We start from the raw sequence: 17,721 nt of genomic DNA, 5'->3' as shown, positions 1-17,721 counted from the left end.
ATTTTTCATCAGTAAAGATCAACAGATGATTGGTTTCATGTCCTGACACGGTCTTTTTTACATTTATAAGCTCTTCTTTAACAAACATGAAGGTATTTTACAGCAGCTCGACGTTTTCCTGCTCAGTGATCCAACAACAAACTGCAGAAGAGAGAAACTAAGGTTTTTTTTCTCCCAAAGTTCAGTTTCTGACATTTGTCCAGAGTGAACCCTCTTCACAGACACATCAATAAAGGATCTCTGAAAACAGAAAGTAACCAACGATAGCACTAAGCTAGCTGCAGGCTAATGCTAAACTAGCTGCAGGCTAGCACTAAGCTAGCTGTGTCACCTTTGAAGTGTTGTTTTTCTTTACCAGTGTACAAAAAACAAACTTCAGGGTGAATCTTAGATTCTGGTTCTGATGATGATGAGACATAGAGACGTCTCTCAGCGTCCACTCCTCCCGCCTGAAGCTGTATCTCTTTTCATCTGGCGTCACTGTTCTGATCCGGTTCCTCCCGCCTGCAGATTTCGTGGAGCAGAGATCACGACGACGCGGCATCGATCCGGTCGGCCGGGACACCGGGCCCGTCCAGCGGAGGACACACGTCTCACAGCGGAGACAACAGCAGCGAGCAAGGTGAGAGACAACGATCACACCTGACGGACGGAAACACGTCCTGTGGTTCATTTACTGACTACATTTATTAGATAACTTCAGTTACTTTAGTACTTGAATAAACAGTTACCTTCCATCACCGGTGCTGGTTATGAGTTCGCAGTTACATCTTCAGAACAGTTCTATCAACTTTTTACACACTTAAAACAACTTTCACTCTGTTTCCAGAATTGGTTATAAAGAAGCTGCTGTAAAAAAGAAGATGGATGCATTTTGTTTTTGTGTCACAACCTTCAACATCACTCGTTTAACTGATGCTTTTCATTCTGATTAAAAATTCTGAAAGTCTTGAAGAGCCCCACCATTAAATGATTTTATCTCTAATTAAGTTAGCCGGGCGCTAAACAGGAAGTTAGCGGGCGGTCCAGGTTTATATGTCCTCACATGTTGTTTCTCCTCTCTGACAAACTGTCTCTGTGTTTACAATCTAGTTTTGCAGACGTGTTAATAACAGAGTGATAATAAGTTACACAGAGTGCAGTTCTATTTAAAGACACACACGCACACACACACACACACACACACACTGCTGGTCTCAGTCCAGCCGGTTCTGTTAGCGTGTGTCTGTTAGCGGGCCAACTGAAACAGGCCTGTGGTTTCTGTATCTGCTGGACACATTTACAGTTTGACGGCGCTGCGGGGGGGTCCGCCACCACGCTCACCTGCGAGTGTGACCTTCAGGACTCAGCCGCCACACACACACACACACACACACACACACTCTCACAGCTCTATTCAAACACACACAGACAGAACCGGGTCGGGTCTCTCTGAGCATGTTGGTTTATTTCAGGCTGGTTTCAGTATCACGAGCTTCAACCACACGATGTTCTGTCTCATTCAGAGGTTTCTGCTTCTTCGGTGATTCGTCAGTATCTACAGTTCTGTACGGACGCAGCAGGCGTGTGACGTGTTTTCATGACGTGTCTTTAAAGTGAAATGTGTTTATAGTAGTTAACAGTCCAGTCAGGAAGAAGAGAAGAGGGAGACAATCAGGATGATACGCTGCTGTTTGTCATTTCAAAGGGAGATCGAACTGACAAACTGTTTCACTCTGCACACAAACAGAAATGTAAAAAAGTGGGTTCATCAGCTGTTTCCCCTCGTGGTTATGCTAAGCTAGGCTAACTCCAGCCCTGCGCTGCGCACACACACACGAGTTTGTGTGCGTCTCTCTTCCCATTAGAAGTGACGGCGTTACGTCTCTGACACTGAGGACATGTTCCTCTCTTCATGGTCTCCAGGATGGCAAATTAACACGGAGCGAGCGGCCAGGACGTCCGGGGAGTTTGGCTGTGGTTTCTGAGTTAGCCGCCGGTTAGCAGATGTCATCTGAAGTCCTGCTGGACTGAGGTTTTTTCAGTTAATGTCAAAGAAATCTCTCATTAACCACATTTGGCTCTGTCGCGGAGGTCAACCGGTTAGCTGGCTGCCTGCTTGTGATGTTTTAAATGTCCGCCGGCCAACAGAGACGAGCTGAAGCAGCTTGTGGTCTGGCTGCTGATGCATCAGAGCCAACGGTCTGATAAAGCAGATTGGTTTCATAGTGGAGGCGAGACACAAACACCCGGAGACGAACCGCGATCAGTCGGCTCCGAGTCCCACTGAAGTCTGTAACCAGCAGGAGGAGACGAAGGGAACGATGTCTGCCGCTTTTAAAATCATTCAAGATGATTTCCTGACCTCTGCTGCAGGTCCAGTAAGGGTTAGAAAGAAATTGATTCTGTTCAAATTAGCCAGGCGCTAAACAGGAAGTTAGCCGGAGTGAAACCCCGAAACCTCGCTTTGGTTTTTCACAATCCTCCATATTTTTGAGATCTCAAGGTTTGCAAGTAGACGGCAGACCAGATCACCAACATACGAGGAGATGAAGAGGGAGAGAAATCCCCAGACTCCCCTTAAAAATCACCCAATTTTACGAGTTGTTGACTTCAGAGAACATTTATAACGTCAGTAAAATGCCTGTCTGAACAGTTCTTACATATTTGGGTTTTCTTGTAAATTCGGCAAATGTTTTACATTCAGTTCTGTCGGCAGCGAGGATATGGACGAACATGACGCAGATCTGCCTGTTTCCTTTTCTTCTTTCTTTTTTAATGTTTTATTTTAAACTTAGTTAAACATGAACAGCACAACACATCCCCATGAAACAAAACCTCAGAAACTCAGATATACATCCAGCAACTGATGAATGAATCAACAAGAAAATACAAAAAAACATAAATAATTAAAAGAATAAAGTGTCTTTTGGCCGTCTAGTGTGCTTGGAGCAGTTCCAGCCTCCGACATGTTTTTCCAACGTGTCCCAGCAGGACGTTCAGCTTCGTCCGTCCTTCGTCTGCCTCAGTGTTTTATTCTATTCCAGTGCTGACCTCAGCAGTGAGGTCACCGTCATTAGAGCGCCGGATTGGCTTTTAATCCATCTGACCCCTCCCACCATCGCCTGCAGAGAGGAGAAATGGTCCGTAGTGGAAATGTGGTGGAAAGTAAAGTCTCTGGTTGTCTCTCCGACACAGCACGGATAATAAACTGTTGTACAAACACTTCTTAAAGAGGCCGGCAGCCCGACCAGACTGCAGAGTGTCGGTTCTTTATCTCATGTGTGGAGCGCAGAGAGATTCAGCTGCTGGAACACGATCCATGTTTCTCTGGCTCACTTTTCGTTGGCACGTTTTCATGCGTGGAACACGTGGTGGCGGGACGGCACACAGCCGAGCAGCCGAGCGTCCTGCGGTGGACTGCTGGTCCGATTCTGGACGCGCTCGTGAAGCCACAGCTGCTGATTGTTCGTGTTCAGGCTGAGAGGTCAAGATGGAAAACATTGCATTGCTCCTTGCATCATGTCCACTGCAAGGAGGGTTATTATTTTCTTTCAGATGTGACGAAAAGCCTCCGTTAATATGAGAGGCACTTAATAGAGTGCATAACTCCACCGAGGTCAAACAGTCCCGCTTCATCTGCATGAAGTGCTCCTCACTCCCAGCCGCCTGAAAACACCTGATGGTTTTCATCAAACTTTATTCCCTGAGAAATTCATGATGATGTTGAAAAGTGGCAAACAATCCTTCAGTCTGTCCAGATCACCAACAAACTGACACATCGACAAAATAAACTCCCGTTTTGAGTTTTTTGCATGAAACAAATCTGAGGACATCAACAAAAATGATGTTTCACCTTCGTGAGATTTAGCAGCAGCAACAGGGTCTTTGAACGCAGCATCATGTTGCTGCACCTGCTTCTTCTTTATGTGTGATGTCAGTGTGACAGTGTGAGATTAACGAGCTGTTAACGTTGTCTTTAAATATATATATATATATATATAGATTTTGAAAATACATGAATTGAAATGTAATTGATCAGAACATTCTGACTGTAACGGCTCCTGTGCAGATGACCGACATGAGCTGGTTGTTGTCGGTTGTGTGTTGGATGATAATCACACTTCTTCCTCTGATCAGCTGTCGTGTCTCGCCTCGTCTGAAGGCGCAGCGGCTTTCGATCACCAGATGAAGCTCGTCCATGTCTGCGTCTCCTTCCTGCTTCTCATCAGCCACATCCTTCCTCCTCGTGTCCTCTAGTTCACAGGTTGTTGTGAAGTTGTCACAAACCATTAGCAGGTTGGGTCGGACCGCTCCCTCCTCGGCTCTCTAAGGAGAGCGAGGAGACGTGGAGCGCGGGTGGAGTGCGGGTGGAGGGGTGTAAATCAGCCTCGGGGAGCTTGCGGTTCAGCCTAATGAGGCTGAGAGCTTGTTTATGGAGTTACGCATCATTTTTATGATTATTTCCACCTTTTCAGGCTCTGCTGCGCTGCAGAATCCGCCTCTGTTCAGTCTTAGCGAGGCCTGGTCCACCGCTGGCTCTGGGCAGGACCCGGAGCTCCTGCTGCAGGCGGCCGGGGACTGTCGCCCTAACCTTGGCCCGGCGCTGTTAAAAACACTGAGGAGAAAATGAGCCTCATTAAAGAGGCAGAGAAAGTGCAGTAAAAACACCGGGCCGGCAGCTTTTAGTGGTTTTCAGCTGAAATGCTGCATTATGTGCCGCGATCCAAAACCTGCGGGGGGATGGTGGGGCACGAAGCGGGGCAGGCCGGCGTGACTGCAGGGTCACCGGCTTGAATCCACTCATCAACTGGGAAAATCTGAGCAGGGAAAGTTCACAAGAAAAGGTTTTTTGTGTTCTTTAACGGGGAGAGAGGCCTCATGTTAAATGTCAGTCCTGTTACCAGTGTGCGCTTTGTTTTGATAATTTCTCTGAGTTTTTCCTTAAACGTGTCTTCAGCTCTTTTACACTTACAGAGTGACATTTTGTCTTTGCTTGTTTCCCAGAGGAAACTGTTTTGAAGGGGGTGTGTTGGACCTAAAACAGGCTGTTAAATGACCCTTTAAATACTAGTTTATCACCATCATATTTAACTCCACACAAAACCACCTTCAGAAATAGTCGGTCAGACACAAGCAGCCAGCCTGACGTGTTCGGTTCATTTGGAGACGTTGGTTTCTTGTTTAGACGGTGAAATAAAGCTCAGTAATTCCCTTTTTTCTTCCTGTTTGTGTGTTGATCAGGTGACTGCCTGGATAACGGCATGGCGTCTCCCAGCACAGGGGACGACGACGACCCCGACAAAGACAGACTGCACAACAAGAAACGAGGAATCTTCCCCAAAGTGGCCACCAACATCCTGAGAGCCTGGCTCTTTCAGCACCTGACGGTACGAGCATCAGCCTGCTGTTTCTGCTGTTACTGCTACTAAATGTTGAAAGAGTAGAAAATGAGTTCTTCTGGCAGTCACGTCTGTCCTAGTTATGGATTGGCTGACAGCTTCAGACCTGCTGGAGTTCATGGACGAGGGAAAGAGTCCAGTCCAGCACACTTTTATCACCTCGGCATGGATTTATTAAAGACAGTCGTTTCACTGGAATTTTGATTTTGGGGGGATTTGATTCCCCGCACCATAAAAAAATACAAAGAAAGTGGTGTGTGTGTGTGTGTGTGTGTGTGTGTGTGTGTATTTAACATTTGTGAATGAGGCAACTTCCATTTTGTTGGCTGTCACCATGTTCTCACAACTTGTACAGTGCACATGACCTCCTTAACTTGCATGTTGACAAAAAAATGTTATGTTCTGGGGGATTTTTCATGTTACTGTACTCACCAGTACAAGGTCATTCAGAGACAGGTCTGTGTAAAGATGTGATGGAGACAGGTCTGTGTAAAGACGTGATGGAGACAGGTCTGTGTAAAGATGGAGACAGGTCTTGTAAAGATGGAGACAGGTCTGTGTAAAGATGAGGTGGAGACAGGTCTGTGTAAAGATGGAGACAGGTCTGTGTAAAGATGATGGAGACAGGTCTGTGTAAAGATGGAGACAGGTCTGTGTAAAGGTGGAGACAGGTCTGTGTAAAGATGGAGACAGGTCTGTGTAAAGACGAGGTGGAGACAGGTCTGTGTAAAGATGGAGACAGGTCTGTGTAGAGATGGAGACAGGTCTGTGTAAAGGTGGAGACAGGTCTGTGTAAAGATGATGGAGACAGGTCTTGTAAAGATGATGGAGACAGGTCTGTGTAGAGATGATGGAGACAGGTCTGTGTAAAGACGTGATGGAGACAGGTCTGTGTAGAGATGGAGACAGGTCTTGTAAAGATGGAGACAGGTCTGTGTAAAGATGGAGACAGGTCTGTAAAGATGGAGGCAGGTCTGTAAAGATGGAGACAGGTCTGTACAGATGGAGACAGGTCTGTACAGATGGAGACAGGTCTGTGTAAAGATGGAGACAGGTCTGTACAGATGGAGACAGGTCTGTGTAAAGATGGAAACAGGTCTGTAAAGATGGAGACAGGTCTGTGTAAAGATGGAGACAGGTCTGTGTAGAGATGGAGACAGGTCTGTGTAGAGATGGAGACAGGTCTGTAAAGATGGAGACAGGTCTTGTAAAGATGGAGACAGGTCTGTGTAAAGATGTGATGGAGACAGGTCTGTGTAAAGATGTGATGGAGACAGGTCTGTGTAGAGATGGAGACAGGTCTGTGTAAAGATGGAGACAGGTCTGTGTAGAGATGGAGACAGGTCTGTGTAAAGATGGAGGCAGGTCTGTGTAAAGGTGGAGGCAGGTCTGTGTAGAGATGATGGAGACAGGTCGAGGTCTACAGGTCAGTTGGAGCTATCAGCTGCTGCACCTTCGTGTCCGGCTCTACAGATCTCGTCTCCGTCACTAAACCACTTGTGGCTGTTTTTAGATCTCTGACTTTGTGACTTTCCGCTGCTGCGTTGTTCTGGTATTTCTGTCCACTCGTCCACGTCGCTGCCTCTCATCTACTTTGAAGTTGTGTTGACCTTCTCATCCCAACCTGAGGACGTTCTCAGTCTGGGGTGACGACCTTTGACCTCTGCTGTGGTCCAGGTATTTCACCTGTGGACTCCTCAGGGCTCTTCGAGGCGTCCTGACAAGAGGAAAATGTGAACTTTGACCCAAGAACCAGTTTAGAGTTGCAACTTGTTCCTAAATCATAGAAGAGAGAGAGTTCTGCTCACGGACTCGTGACGGTTGAAAACACCTGTGTTTTCGTCGTTGGTTAAACGTTCATTAATACCTGCAGGGTTTGTAATAATACATAACTGGAAGAAGCAAGCACCGACAAGTGTTGCTAAGCTCCATAAAGACGGCAGCGATACAAAGAACTTATTGAAAGAAAGAAATGATTGAATAGACGGAGGAAGAAGTTTGCTCAGTCGGATTCATAACGTCAGTGCTGAGACGTCCAAAACGACACAAACATTCATCTGGTTTGTGGCAGTTGTCATTACTCAGCAGCTCAGAGTCTTTGTGTTGTGCTAGTGACGTCTTTCCAAATGTGAAATCCACAAGTTTTACTGTGAACTTGTGAGATTAGAGGGAGATTTTTCTTCTTTTACCGTCCTAATCCTCTTATAATGGTTTTGACTTTGACAAAGTTATAAAACGTCTTGTTGTTCGTTACCTGGTAAAAGAGAAATAAAACACAGTGCAGCCGCTCAAACACCAAACATGTTTAATCACAATCACAAATACCTTATTGATCCACGTGTGGGAAATCATGTTTGTTACATTCGCTTCCTCCAGAATGGAAAATATCTCATCATCGATATTAACAACGGCTGAAATATAAAAAGATAATCTGATGAGAGTAAATAATAAGAACTGAAACAGCAACAGAAACCAGTGAGAGCAACAGTAAACATTCTGGCCCTCGAGGCTAACGTTAGCTAGCATACCAGTGCTGAAAGATCTCTGACCTGTGTTGACCTACCAGACAAAGAACTTCTGATATAAGAGTCCGTCGGCCCGGCTGTGACTCTGGATCTCTACTATGAGTCCAGGTTGCACCACACTCGACACCTCACTTCCTCTGGCGCTCAGCAACAAAGCTGCAGAGTGAGCGGTCGGTCAGACGAGTGATTCTGGAGATAGCTGAGATTCACTGCTTCAGAGTTGGATGTATAACATTCAGATGGGCCCAAATGAAATGCATTTTATTCTGAAGGGGTCCAGCCTGATAGCTCAATCATCTGTGATGTTTATTTAACTTCAGTGAGCAACAGAAGCATATTACAAATAAATGACACAGAACTGAAGTTTATAAAGTGTAACACCATTGTGTTGCTCTGATTTGTAAGCGCTCATGTTAGCATTGTTAGCTCAGAAGACACCAGCAGCTGTTTGGTGAAGAACGAGACACGTGCAGGTTATTTTCCACTCGGGTTCAAACCAGGCGTTGTTCACCACGATGACGCTGTCGCTGTGAGAGTTTGTCTGCTCGGGTTCAGACAGGGCGTGTCCAGAAGGATCAGAACAAAGGTTATTCCCTCCACGCTTTCATATTAATATTGTTCTGCTCAGGGAAATATGATTTTATTTTATTTATTTATTTATTTATCTTTATGAGTGTGAAGCTGAAATGAAGCGTCCAGTAAAAGTGGGAGGAGAGCGGCTCAGCGCTGAAAGTCCCAGTCGTGACTGACTCACGAGTTTGGCCGAGTCCAACAGAACCACCACACACACACACACACACACACACACACACACACACACACACACACACACACACACACACACACACCTCTCCACCACCTTCCATCCCTCCCATCTCCCCCTGCCTGCCTCCAAACGTGGAGAGGCTAAATCGGTCCCAGCTCGACGGGGGTCGGGCCGCTGCCAGGACTCCGAGCTGAACCTGGAGGACGGCGAGTCCTGCAGCAGATGGGAGGTGAGAAGAATGATGGGAGGGGGAGGAAACATTTACACCTGAGAGAGGGAGGGAGCGAGGGAGGAAGAAAACAAGGTGCTAGCTGCTGGAGGTTAAGGTTGTGTGAAGGGCGGCAGAACGTCGAATGCAGGAAAATAAACACGAAGCAGAGAGAAAACCTGCAGCTGCTCCTCTTAATCAGCTCTTCACTTACACAGTTGCATTCTGGGTAAACGATGCCTTGAACGACTCATGGAAACACACACACTGCCAACCAGGAAATCATAAAGTTTTTCTATTTGAAAAAAAACAAACTATGAAACATGGGAAAGGGACAAAAAAATTATGTAAAAATCCGAGTTTCATCCTGCATGAGAATGTGTAATAGTGTAGTAACGTGTTCTCGTGGCGTTGGACTCGTTATCGTCGCTGCGTTCTGAACTTCAGCTGCAGCTGTTAATCCTGTCGGACCCTCGTTGCCGCGGCGACGCAGAGCGGTCACGGAAAAGCTGCCGAAGCAACATGTGGAAAAATGTCTGATTCACCGAACTTTTACCCATAATCCTGCTGTGTTTTTAATCTGAGTGTGTGTGTGAGCATGTGCGTGCGTGTGTGTGAGCATGTGCGTGCGTGTGTGTGTGTGTGCGCATGTTTGTGCGTGCGTGTGTGTGAGCATGTGCGTGCGTGTGTGTGTGTGTGTGTGTGTGTGTGGCTGCCTCCCTTGACGCCGTACACAATATCCAGCAGCCTCCTTTGAGCCACAGCTCATAAAAGCCGAGCCACAAACCGACGTGCTGTTTACACCACACACACACACACACACACACACACACACACACACACACACACACACACACACACACTGCTTTTTCTTTTTTAATTTCATGTACGAAGTGCAGAACTGGACCGGAGGGCATCACCATGATCCCTGTGGATGTTGGCGGTGTGGAGTCCTCCGTCTCTCCGCCCACCGATCTTATTTGCCTCCTTAACCAACTTGTTTTTTACAAACCGGAGCACAAACAGGTGGAGGCGGCTTTGTGTTCACTACCATTTGTTTACAGTCGCCCAACTCGTTAAAGAGCTGCTTTGGCTTACAAATTACACGTGTGACTCCGTCGAAACAGCTGGAAAGACTTTGCACGTCCGAGTGCTTCTCAGCACGACGGCGGCGGAGCAGAATGTGAAAAAACAAAAAGGGAAACCTCCACCGTCGGTTTGAAGAGACGAGAGGAACGGCTCCTAAACTTCAAAGCGAGCTCCACAATTACAGAGGAGGACTTCACCCCACTCGCCTGTCGGCCGGCTGAGCGATGGGCCTCCTGAGCCGGGCGGGACTCATCTAGCAGGAAGCCCCGGCACTGACCTCGCCACCCCCTGCCCTCCATCCATCAGGGGTCAGGGGGCACCGGGACACCTCCATCCATCCATCAGCGGCTGTTTACAGCCACAGAGCTGCAGATGTGGGTGATGTCGAGGCCACGGCGGCCTACAGGCACCAACATGTGTTCAGCCGCCTGCTGCCACCCAGAGATACATGTCCACCGCCTCACCAGAGCCGCGGTCGTACAGGAAGTCTCGCTCTAATAACGCCATCAGACATCAAACGTGAAATCCTCCATCACTGCAGTCTGAGTCTCTGTCCGTCAGCGTTACTGCTGAGTCATGGCGCCACAGACTTAACGAACAGAGATCATTAAACACGCTGCTGATTGGGTTTTTACACACAAACTGAAAGAAAAAACTCAAAATGTAAATTTGATTTGTCTGTTTAATTCGTGGTAGCTCGATAGATTATAATAATATAGATAATATATAATAATTAAAATAATGAAGTTAATCAGCGACGACAAGATGAATAACAACAGAAACATTTAACAGAACGACACATTTTGAAGAGCTGAAATACTTTAAAGAGGAGTTCAGTTATCTCCTGAACAACTGACGTAGCTGGAGACTTGTTCTAAAATTAAAAAAAACAACCAAAAAATAAATAAAATCTAAAATAAACATCATTAAAACTTTGCCAAATTATCTGTTAGCACTTCCTGTTAGCAGTGGTACTGAAGGAAACTTAAAAACAAGATGTTTTTAAGGGAACTTCTGCACATGTGAGGAGAGACTTTTATTGAGGATTTCTACAGAACACTTGTGGAGCTTCACAGTAAAACAGAGCTGCATTATTCTGCTAAACATCTGGATTTAAAACATCAGATGTCTCCTTACAGCTCGTCTGTGATCACAGTCTGCAGGAGAGAACAGATCACAACCTGATCTGAGACCAGATGATTTCTACAGCAACATCGATCGCGTCCAGCTCGTGCACGCTAACACTTTTAGCTTAGCAGCTACAGTGAAGATTTCAGCTTTAAAAAAAGGTGTGAATGACGTCTTTTTATATAATTTGGGGATTTCAGACCAAAATCTGAAAGCAGATCTCAAAATTCGAAGACAAAATGATGTTGTGTCTTTGACTCTCAGGCTGAAATAAAATTCAAATGGCAGCAAAGTGTCTGAATACGTTTTGTCCCTGTGAGCGTTTCATGTCGAGGTGGAAAAGAACCCAGAAACAAACTCGTAACGGCTTAAAGCCGCTGTTCCGATAACTCTGAAGTTCTCCAGGAACAAAAGCTGTCCGGGCTGCAGTTTGTCTAATCAGACGGTAACTGGCCACAGAACCCGACCCTCTCTGGGTTTGGTTAAAAATAAAGGACGGCTGTTCTGCGGCTCCCTCAGCCTGCAGAGAAAACATCATCCATTACCTCTGTGACAGGCCCCCCGGGGACCCCAGGGCCCGGCGCTCTGTGGGGGTCGCCTTTATTGACCTCTCCACCCCCCAACACACACACACACACACACACACACACACACACACACACACACACACACACACACACACACACACACACACTGTCCAGCATGTGGTCACATACATCACGGCGAGGCCTTTCTTCCCTGACAGCGTAAATGAGCGTCCGTCAGATAATGAAGCGAGGAGGCGATCAGACGGCAGATGGAGGGAAACGTTGTCACCAGTCAGCTGGTCTCATCCAGGTTCAACACAGAGTCTTTACTTTAGATTCGATATTATTATTTGACTTTTTGTAAAAAATAATAATAATAATGTTGTCTGATCTTCTCTGTTTTTTTTTTAATTGATTAATCAGACTGAACTGTGTTGTGTCGTATAACACTATCACACACACACACACACACACACACACACACACACACACACACACACACACACACACACACTAAATGAGTAGTAATTACAGCCTCTTTACAGTTTTACTGGGGCGCTAAACAACAACACCTCCCCCACATCACAGCATGAAAGTGTGTGCACGTTTGTGTGTGTGTATATGTGTGTGTGTATATGTGTGTGTGTGTGTGTGCCACTCAGCCTCCTTTAATGCATCCATTAATGTTGCTGCTCAGATGAAAACAGAGCTGCAGATGTTATTAGCAGTCAGTGATGAGCTGACAGACGGGACGACCCACAGAACACAACAGAACACAACAGAACACCACAGAACACCACAGAACACAACAGAACACTACAGAACACTACAGAACACAACAGAACACAACAGAACACCACAGAACACAACAGAACACTACAGAACACAACAGAACACAACAGAACACTACAGAACACAACAGAACACCACAGAACACAACAGAACACCACAGAACACAACAGAACACAACAGAACACTACAGAACACAACAGAACACTAGAGAACACAACAGAACACAACAGAACACTACAGAACACAACAGAACACCACAGAACACAACAGAACACCACAGAACACAACAGAACACAACAGAACACAACAGAACACAACAGAACACTACAGAACACTACAGAACACTACAGAACACAACAGAACACAACAGAACACCACAGAACACAACAGAACACCACAGAACACTACAGAACACTACAGAACACTACAGAACACCACAGAACACTACAGAACACTACAGAACACAACAGAACACTACAGAACACTGTCGGGAGGTTCTGTAGAACCTCTGCGTTATGTTCAGTGACATGTTTTTATTAATGAGTAACTGAACGGAGAGATGACATCAGTCCTGATCTCTGGTTGCTCCTGTGTCTGGGATCATTAGTGTGGAGCTGATGAAAAGCTCTCCAGGTAAAGAACTCACCTCCTCCAGGCTGCTGAGGCAGAGACTGAGGGTTTGAATCCCTCTGGAGACGTCTGTGACTGAAGTCGTCTCATGTTACGTTATAAAAACTTTGTGAAGACGTCACAGAAGCTTTAATCCTCTCTCTCTCCACTGAACGTTGCCTTCGTCTTCTGGATCAGCGAGGGTGAAACTGATCCCAGACCAGTTTGGTGCTGGTCCAGGCCGCTCCCTGCTAACAGGATTATAATTTTATAATGAGCAGGTGGCTCCAGATTAGAACCCAGAGTGGAAACTCTGAAATTAGACGACTGGAGCAGCCCTGAACCGCTCAGCATGTGTTTTTACTCTCGCTTCGTTTGGCCGAGGACAGACTCTGATTCTTCAGACTCTTCTGACTCTTCTGACTCTTCTGACTCTTCTGGCTCTTCAGACTCTTCTGACTCTTCAGACTCTTCTGACTCTTCAGACTCTTCTGACTCTTCAGACTCTTCTGACTCTTCAGACTCTTCAGACTCTTCTGACTCTTCAGACTCTTCAGACTCTTCTGACTCTTCAGACTCTTCTGACTCTTCAGACTCTTCTGACTCTTCAGACTCTTCAGACTCTTCAGACTCTTCTGACTCTTCAGACTCTTCTGACTCTTCTGACTCTTCTGGCTCTTCAGACTCTTCTGACTCTTCTGACTCTTCTGGCTCTTCAGACTCTTCTGACTCTTCTGGCTCTTCTGGCTCTTCAGACTTTTCTGACTCTTCAGACTCTTCAGACTCTTCAGACTCTTCTGGCTCTTCAGACTCTTCAGACTCTTCTGGCTCTTCAGACTCTTCTGACTCTTCTGGCTCTTCAGACTCTTCTGACTCTTCAGACTCTTCAGACTCTTCAGACTCTTCTGACTCTTCTGACTCTTCAGACTCTTCAGACTCTTCTGACTCTTCTGGCTCTTCAGACTCTTCAGACTCTTCTGGCTCTTCTGGCTCTTCTGGCTCTTCAGACTCTTCAGACTTTTCTGACTCTTCAGACTCTTCAGACTCTTCTGGCTCTTCAGACTCTTCAGACTCTTCTGGCTCTTCAGACTCTTCTGACTCTTCTGACTCTTCTGGCTCTTCAGACTCTTCTGACTCTTCTGACTCTTCTGACTCTTCTGACTCTTCAGACTCTTCTGACTCTTCTGGCTCTTCTGGCTCTTCAGACTCTTCAGACTCTTCAGACTCTTCTGGCTCTTCTGACTCTTCTGACTCTTCTGACTCTTCTGGCTCTTCAGACTCTTCAGACTCTTCTGACTCTTCAGACTCTTCAGACTCTTCTGGCTCTTCTGGCTCTTCGAGGGTTAGTGTGGGAGATATTCTGAAGCTTGACGATCAGGAGGAACTGGAGAATATCCCTGAAGTGACATGTTACTGTTTAAAACACTCTTGACTTCATGTGATGCTTCTTAAACATTTCTCATCTCTTCAGATAAACAGTCTGGACCGTTTGTCTCGTCACGTTCTCCATGAAGTTGTCGGTCAGACGATCAAAGCTCCTCCCTGGAGGAACGCTGCGACTCTGAGGCCGACACTGTGATGAAACCATCTTGTGATTATCGCTCTCTGTGGCAAATTAGATGCAGTTTAGGCCAATTACCTGCTATCAGATCAGAGGAACGCAGCAGCTTTGGCAGAGCGATGGGCCGGCCGGAGGAAAGACGACAATAAGGACGTTCCCTCCTCAAGGCAGAGACGTTTGTGTTCGTGCTCGTCTTCACGTCTTTGTGCTTTTCTTCCTCTTTCACACTCTGACTGAAGATAAACTGAAGTGAAACCAGTGTTGGACAGTAACTCTCATTAACTCAACTAGTGTACTGTACATGAATATGTCCATTTTTCTGCTACTTGCTAATGATTCTCCACCAAATATCACACTGCTGTTATTAGCAGTTACTCATCATTATTTACTTGATACAACAAGTACATGATTCATCAGTTTATCAATTCACCCAAAAATCAAAACCACATGTCTCGGAAACTCGAAGACTATTTTCTTTTCATTTCACTGTGCAGGATGGAAGCGTGCATCAAGTCATGGGCGAGAGGCTAAATAAGCTAGTTCAGAAGAACAGTGATTTTGGGGTGAACTGTTCCTTTAATCAGCAATAGTACATCACAGTTTATTTGTGGGTTATAATTCTGTAACATTGCTTTAACTTTAACTTTCATCAGCGTGGAGGAGGAGATGATGACTGCGCACATCAGCTTAGAAATTCTCTGAAAAAGCGCATCTCACATGAGCAGAACCTGCCTTAGAAACATCATGTTTTTAAGTTCTCTTCAGTACCACAGTGATCCAGTGACAGTCGTCTGAACATCCACAGGTTCACTGCTAACAGGAAGAGCTAATAGATAATTCGAAAAGGATTTAATGGAGTTCTAGAATATTTCTTTATTGTTTTTGGTTGTTTCTCTGTTTTGAATCACGTCTCCAGCTGCTTCAGTTGAAACGTTATATTGAGATTGTTTTGGGTGAACTGTTCCTTTTATTGTTTACATCTACTGTTATGAAGAAGATGCTGGCTTGATTTCCTGCAGTGATGGAGAAAGAAAATCATCTCTACATTAAAATGCTCACACAAAAAGAGGTTGATTATCTTGAGTGATCAGGTCATGACTTCTGGGAAGAGACATGTTGCTGTTTGACTTCTGTAAGTGTGTTCTGTCAGCCGGTGTCATCTCTTGGTGTTTCTCCACCGTGGAGAATGTAGTTCTGTTTAATCACTGGGCCATGCTGAGCTGTTCCTGCATGAAGCCAAATATTTCCATCTGAAATGTGGGTGGAAATGCAGAACCAGGCCTTGCTTCACTTACACTTCCTGTTCTGAAGTTATTTTTAAGGATTTCTAACGCGTGTGTCCAGCGTTTCTCTGGACGCTCTGTGTCTCTGCAGACTTTAATGAGTCTGAGCGTCAGCACAGCGCCGCGTGTTACATCAGTGTGAAAATAAACCCCTCGACAGTGCGGCTGTATCTGGGTCAGGGACGGGCAGCGACGTGCCGGCCGCGGAGGATCTGCAGCAGCTGGTTTCAGTCAGCAGATGGGGAAACTCTGGCTGACTGTCAGCTGCTGCAGTGAAACCTTATTTATTGTTCGCAGCGCTGCGTATCTTGGCAGAGCTCCGCGTGAACTTCTCTCTCCTGTCCACTCCTGTACGGTTTATTTAGAGCTGTTACCAGAGACGGCTCGGTGCCTCTCGCTGAGCTCAGGCGGAGATTCTTCATCTCCGTCTGGTGTTTGTTGTTCAGGTCGCTGCTCCTGCAGCCGGATGTTTTCATCCTCACGGTGCTGAGTGTGATCTGCTGAGAGCCTCAGCAACTTTAGTTTCAGCTGTAGTTCAAATGAAACCTGACAACATCATGACTCTGATCTCAAAGAGCTCAGAAAGACTGGAACACACACACTCATACAGATCAATACAGGCGAACATGTACGATCATAAAACATTAAAAGATGAACACACACACACTTCAGGGATGGAGCTGTGCAGCCTCGGGCCTGTTGACATCCTCTAACGACCCCCAACACACACACACACACACACACACACACGGGCTCATTAACAGAGCTTCTCTCTTCACTTGACTTCCCTCTCTAATTGGCTCACCATTTCTTCTCATTAATTATGCTCCATTTCATGCTCCCTTAATGAGTCTGGCCCCGCCTCCCTCCTTTAACGCTAATTAGCAGCTTTGAGACTCACACTGACGACCTGAACAACAACAACAACAACAACAACAACAACAGGAAACAGTCTCTCCGTGTTCTCCAGCGCGTTAACGTTAACGTGTTTTGTGTTTTGTCCCCGTGCAGCACCCGTACCCGTCGGAGGAGCAGAAGAAGCAGCTGGCTCAGGACACCGGCCTCACCATCCTGCAGGTCAACAACTGGTGAGTCGGCGGCGACGCCACGCGCTCGCCGTGTTCGTGAACCCGAGGCAACCTGAAGCTAATGATTGGAGTCCTGTGGGGTTGACTCCACTCCAAACATCCTCCAGTTACAGCAGAGAGGGGAGGAGGTCGTTAATTGGACGGTTAATTGGAGCTGGGAGGGTGGAGGTAGAGACCTGTCGGGTACTTCCTGTTTACCGATACAGAAAAGGAACCATCAGCAAGTTTCACTGCAGGGAATTGAACCACTAACGTGTTGTTAGCATCAGTGGTGAAGGTGACCTGTGCTAATCTGAGGAGCAGGAAATGAAAATACTTAAATATGTCAATTTGTTGTATGTCAGATTTGTAATTAGTTACATTCCATCACTGGATAGTTTACTGGTGTATTTCTCTTTTATTCAGCTTTAAACTTCCACACCAACATTTCATACTAACTGATCCGGCAATCATGTGGTGGCTGTCACACACGTTCACCATCAGATTGTACAGCAACAGCATGATTAATGTAGTTTTGATGTGTGTGCGGTGATATCAGTGGACGTGTCAGGAAACATTTGCATGACTCTCCCATAAAGTTCTGTCACACAGAACCAGTGATTTACATGGACCAGGACGTGAGCGGCGCCGATCAGTCAGCTGACGCCTGACGCAGATTTACATTTACTTTGAATGAGCAGAATAAACCGGCAGCGTGTTTTTAATGTCGTGGAGCTGATTTTATATCATTTGCATTCCGCTGCTGCCTCTGTCAGCGCCGTGAT

The 17,721-nt window shown here is 46.1% G+C and overlaps 1 protein-coding gene across 3 annotated transcripts in view; it reads left to right on the top strand.

The window, feature by feature from the left end:
* The window catches only part of meis1a (Meis homeobox 1 a), a 45,719-nt gene that overhangs the window by 9,557 nt on the left and 18,441 nt on the right, over positions 1-17,721 (top strand). For all 3 annotated transcript variants that reach the window (XM_037106383.1, XM_037106401.1, XM_037106392.1), the window contains 3 exons: positions 511-622; positions 5,224-5,369; positions 16,881-16,957. In XM_037106383.1, the coding sequence (XP_036962278.1) occupies positions 511-622; positions 5,224-5,369; positions 16,881-16,957 (335 nt within the window). The remainder of the gene's footprint in view (positions 1-510; positions 623-5,223; positions 5,370-16,880; positions 16,958-17,721) is intronic.

This window comes from Acanthopagrus latus, chromosome 1 (assembly GCF_904848185.1).
Source record: "Acanthopagrus latus isolate v.2019 chromosome 1, fAcaLat1.1, whole genome shotgun sequence".
Lineage (NCBI taxonomy): Eukaryota > Metazoa > Chordata > Actinopteri > Spariformes > Sparidae > Acanthopagrus > Acanthopagrus latus.
The sequence above is the reverse complement of the archived record's forward strand: the minus strand, read 5'-3'. Positions and strand labels throughout refer to the sequence as shown.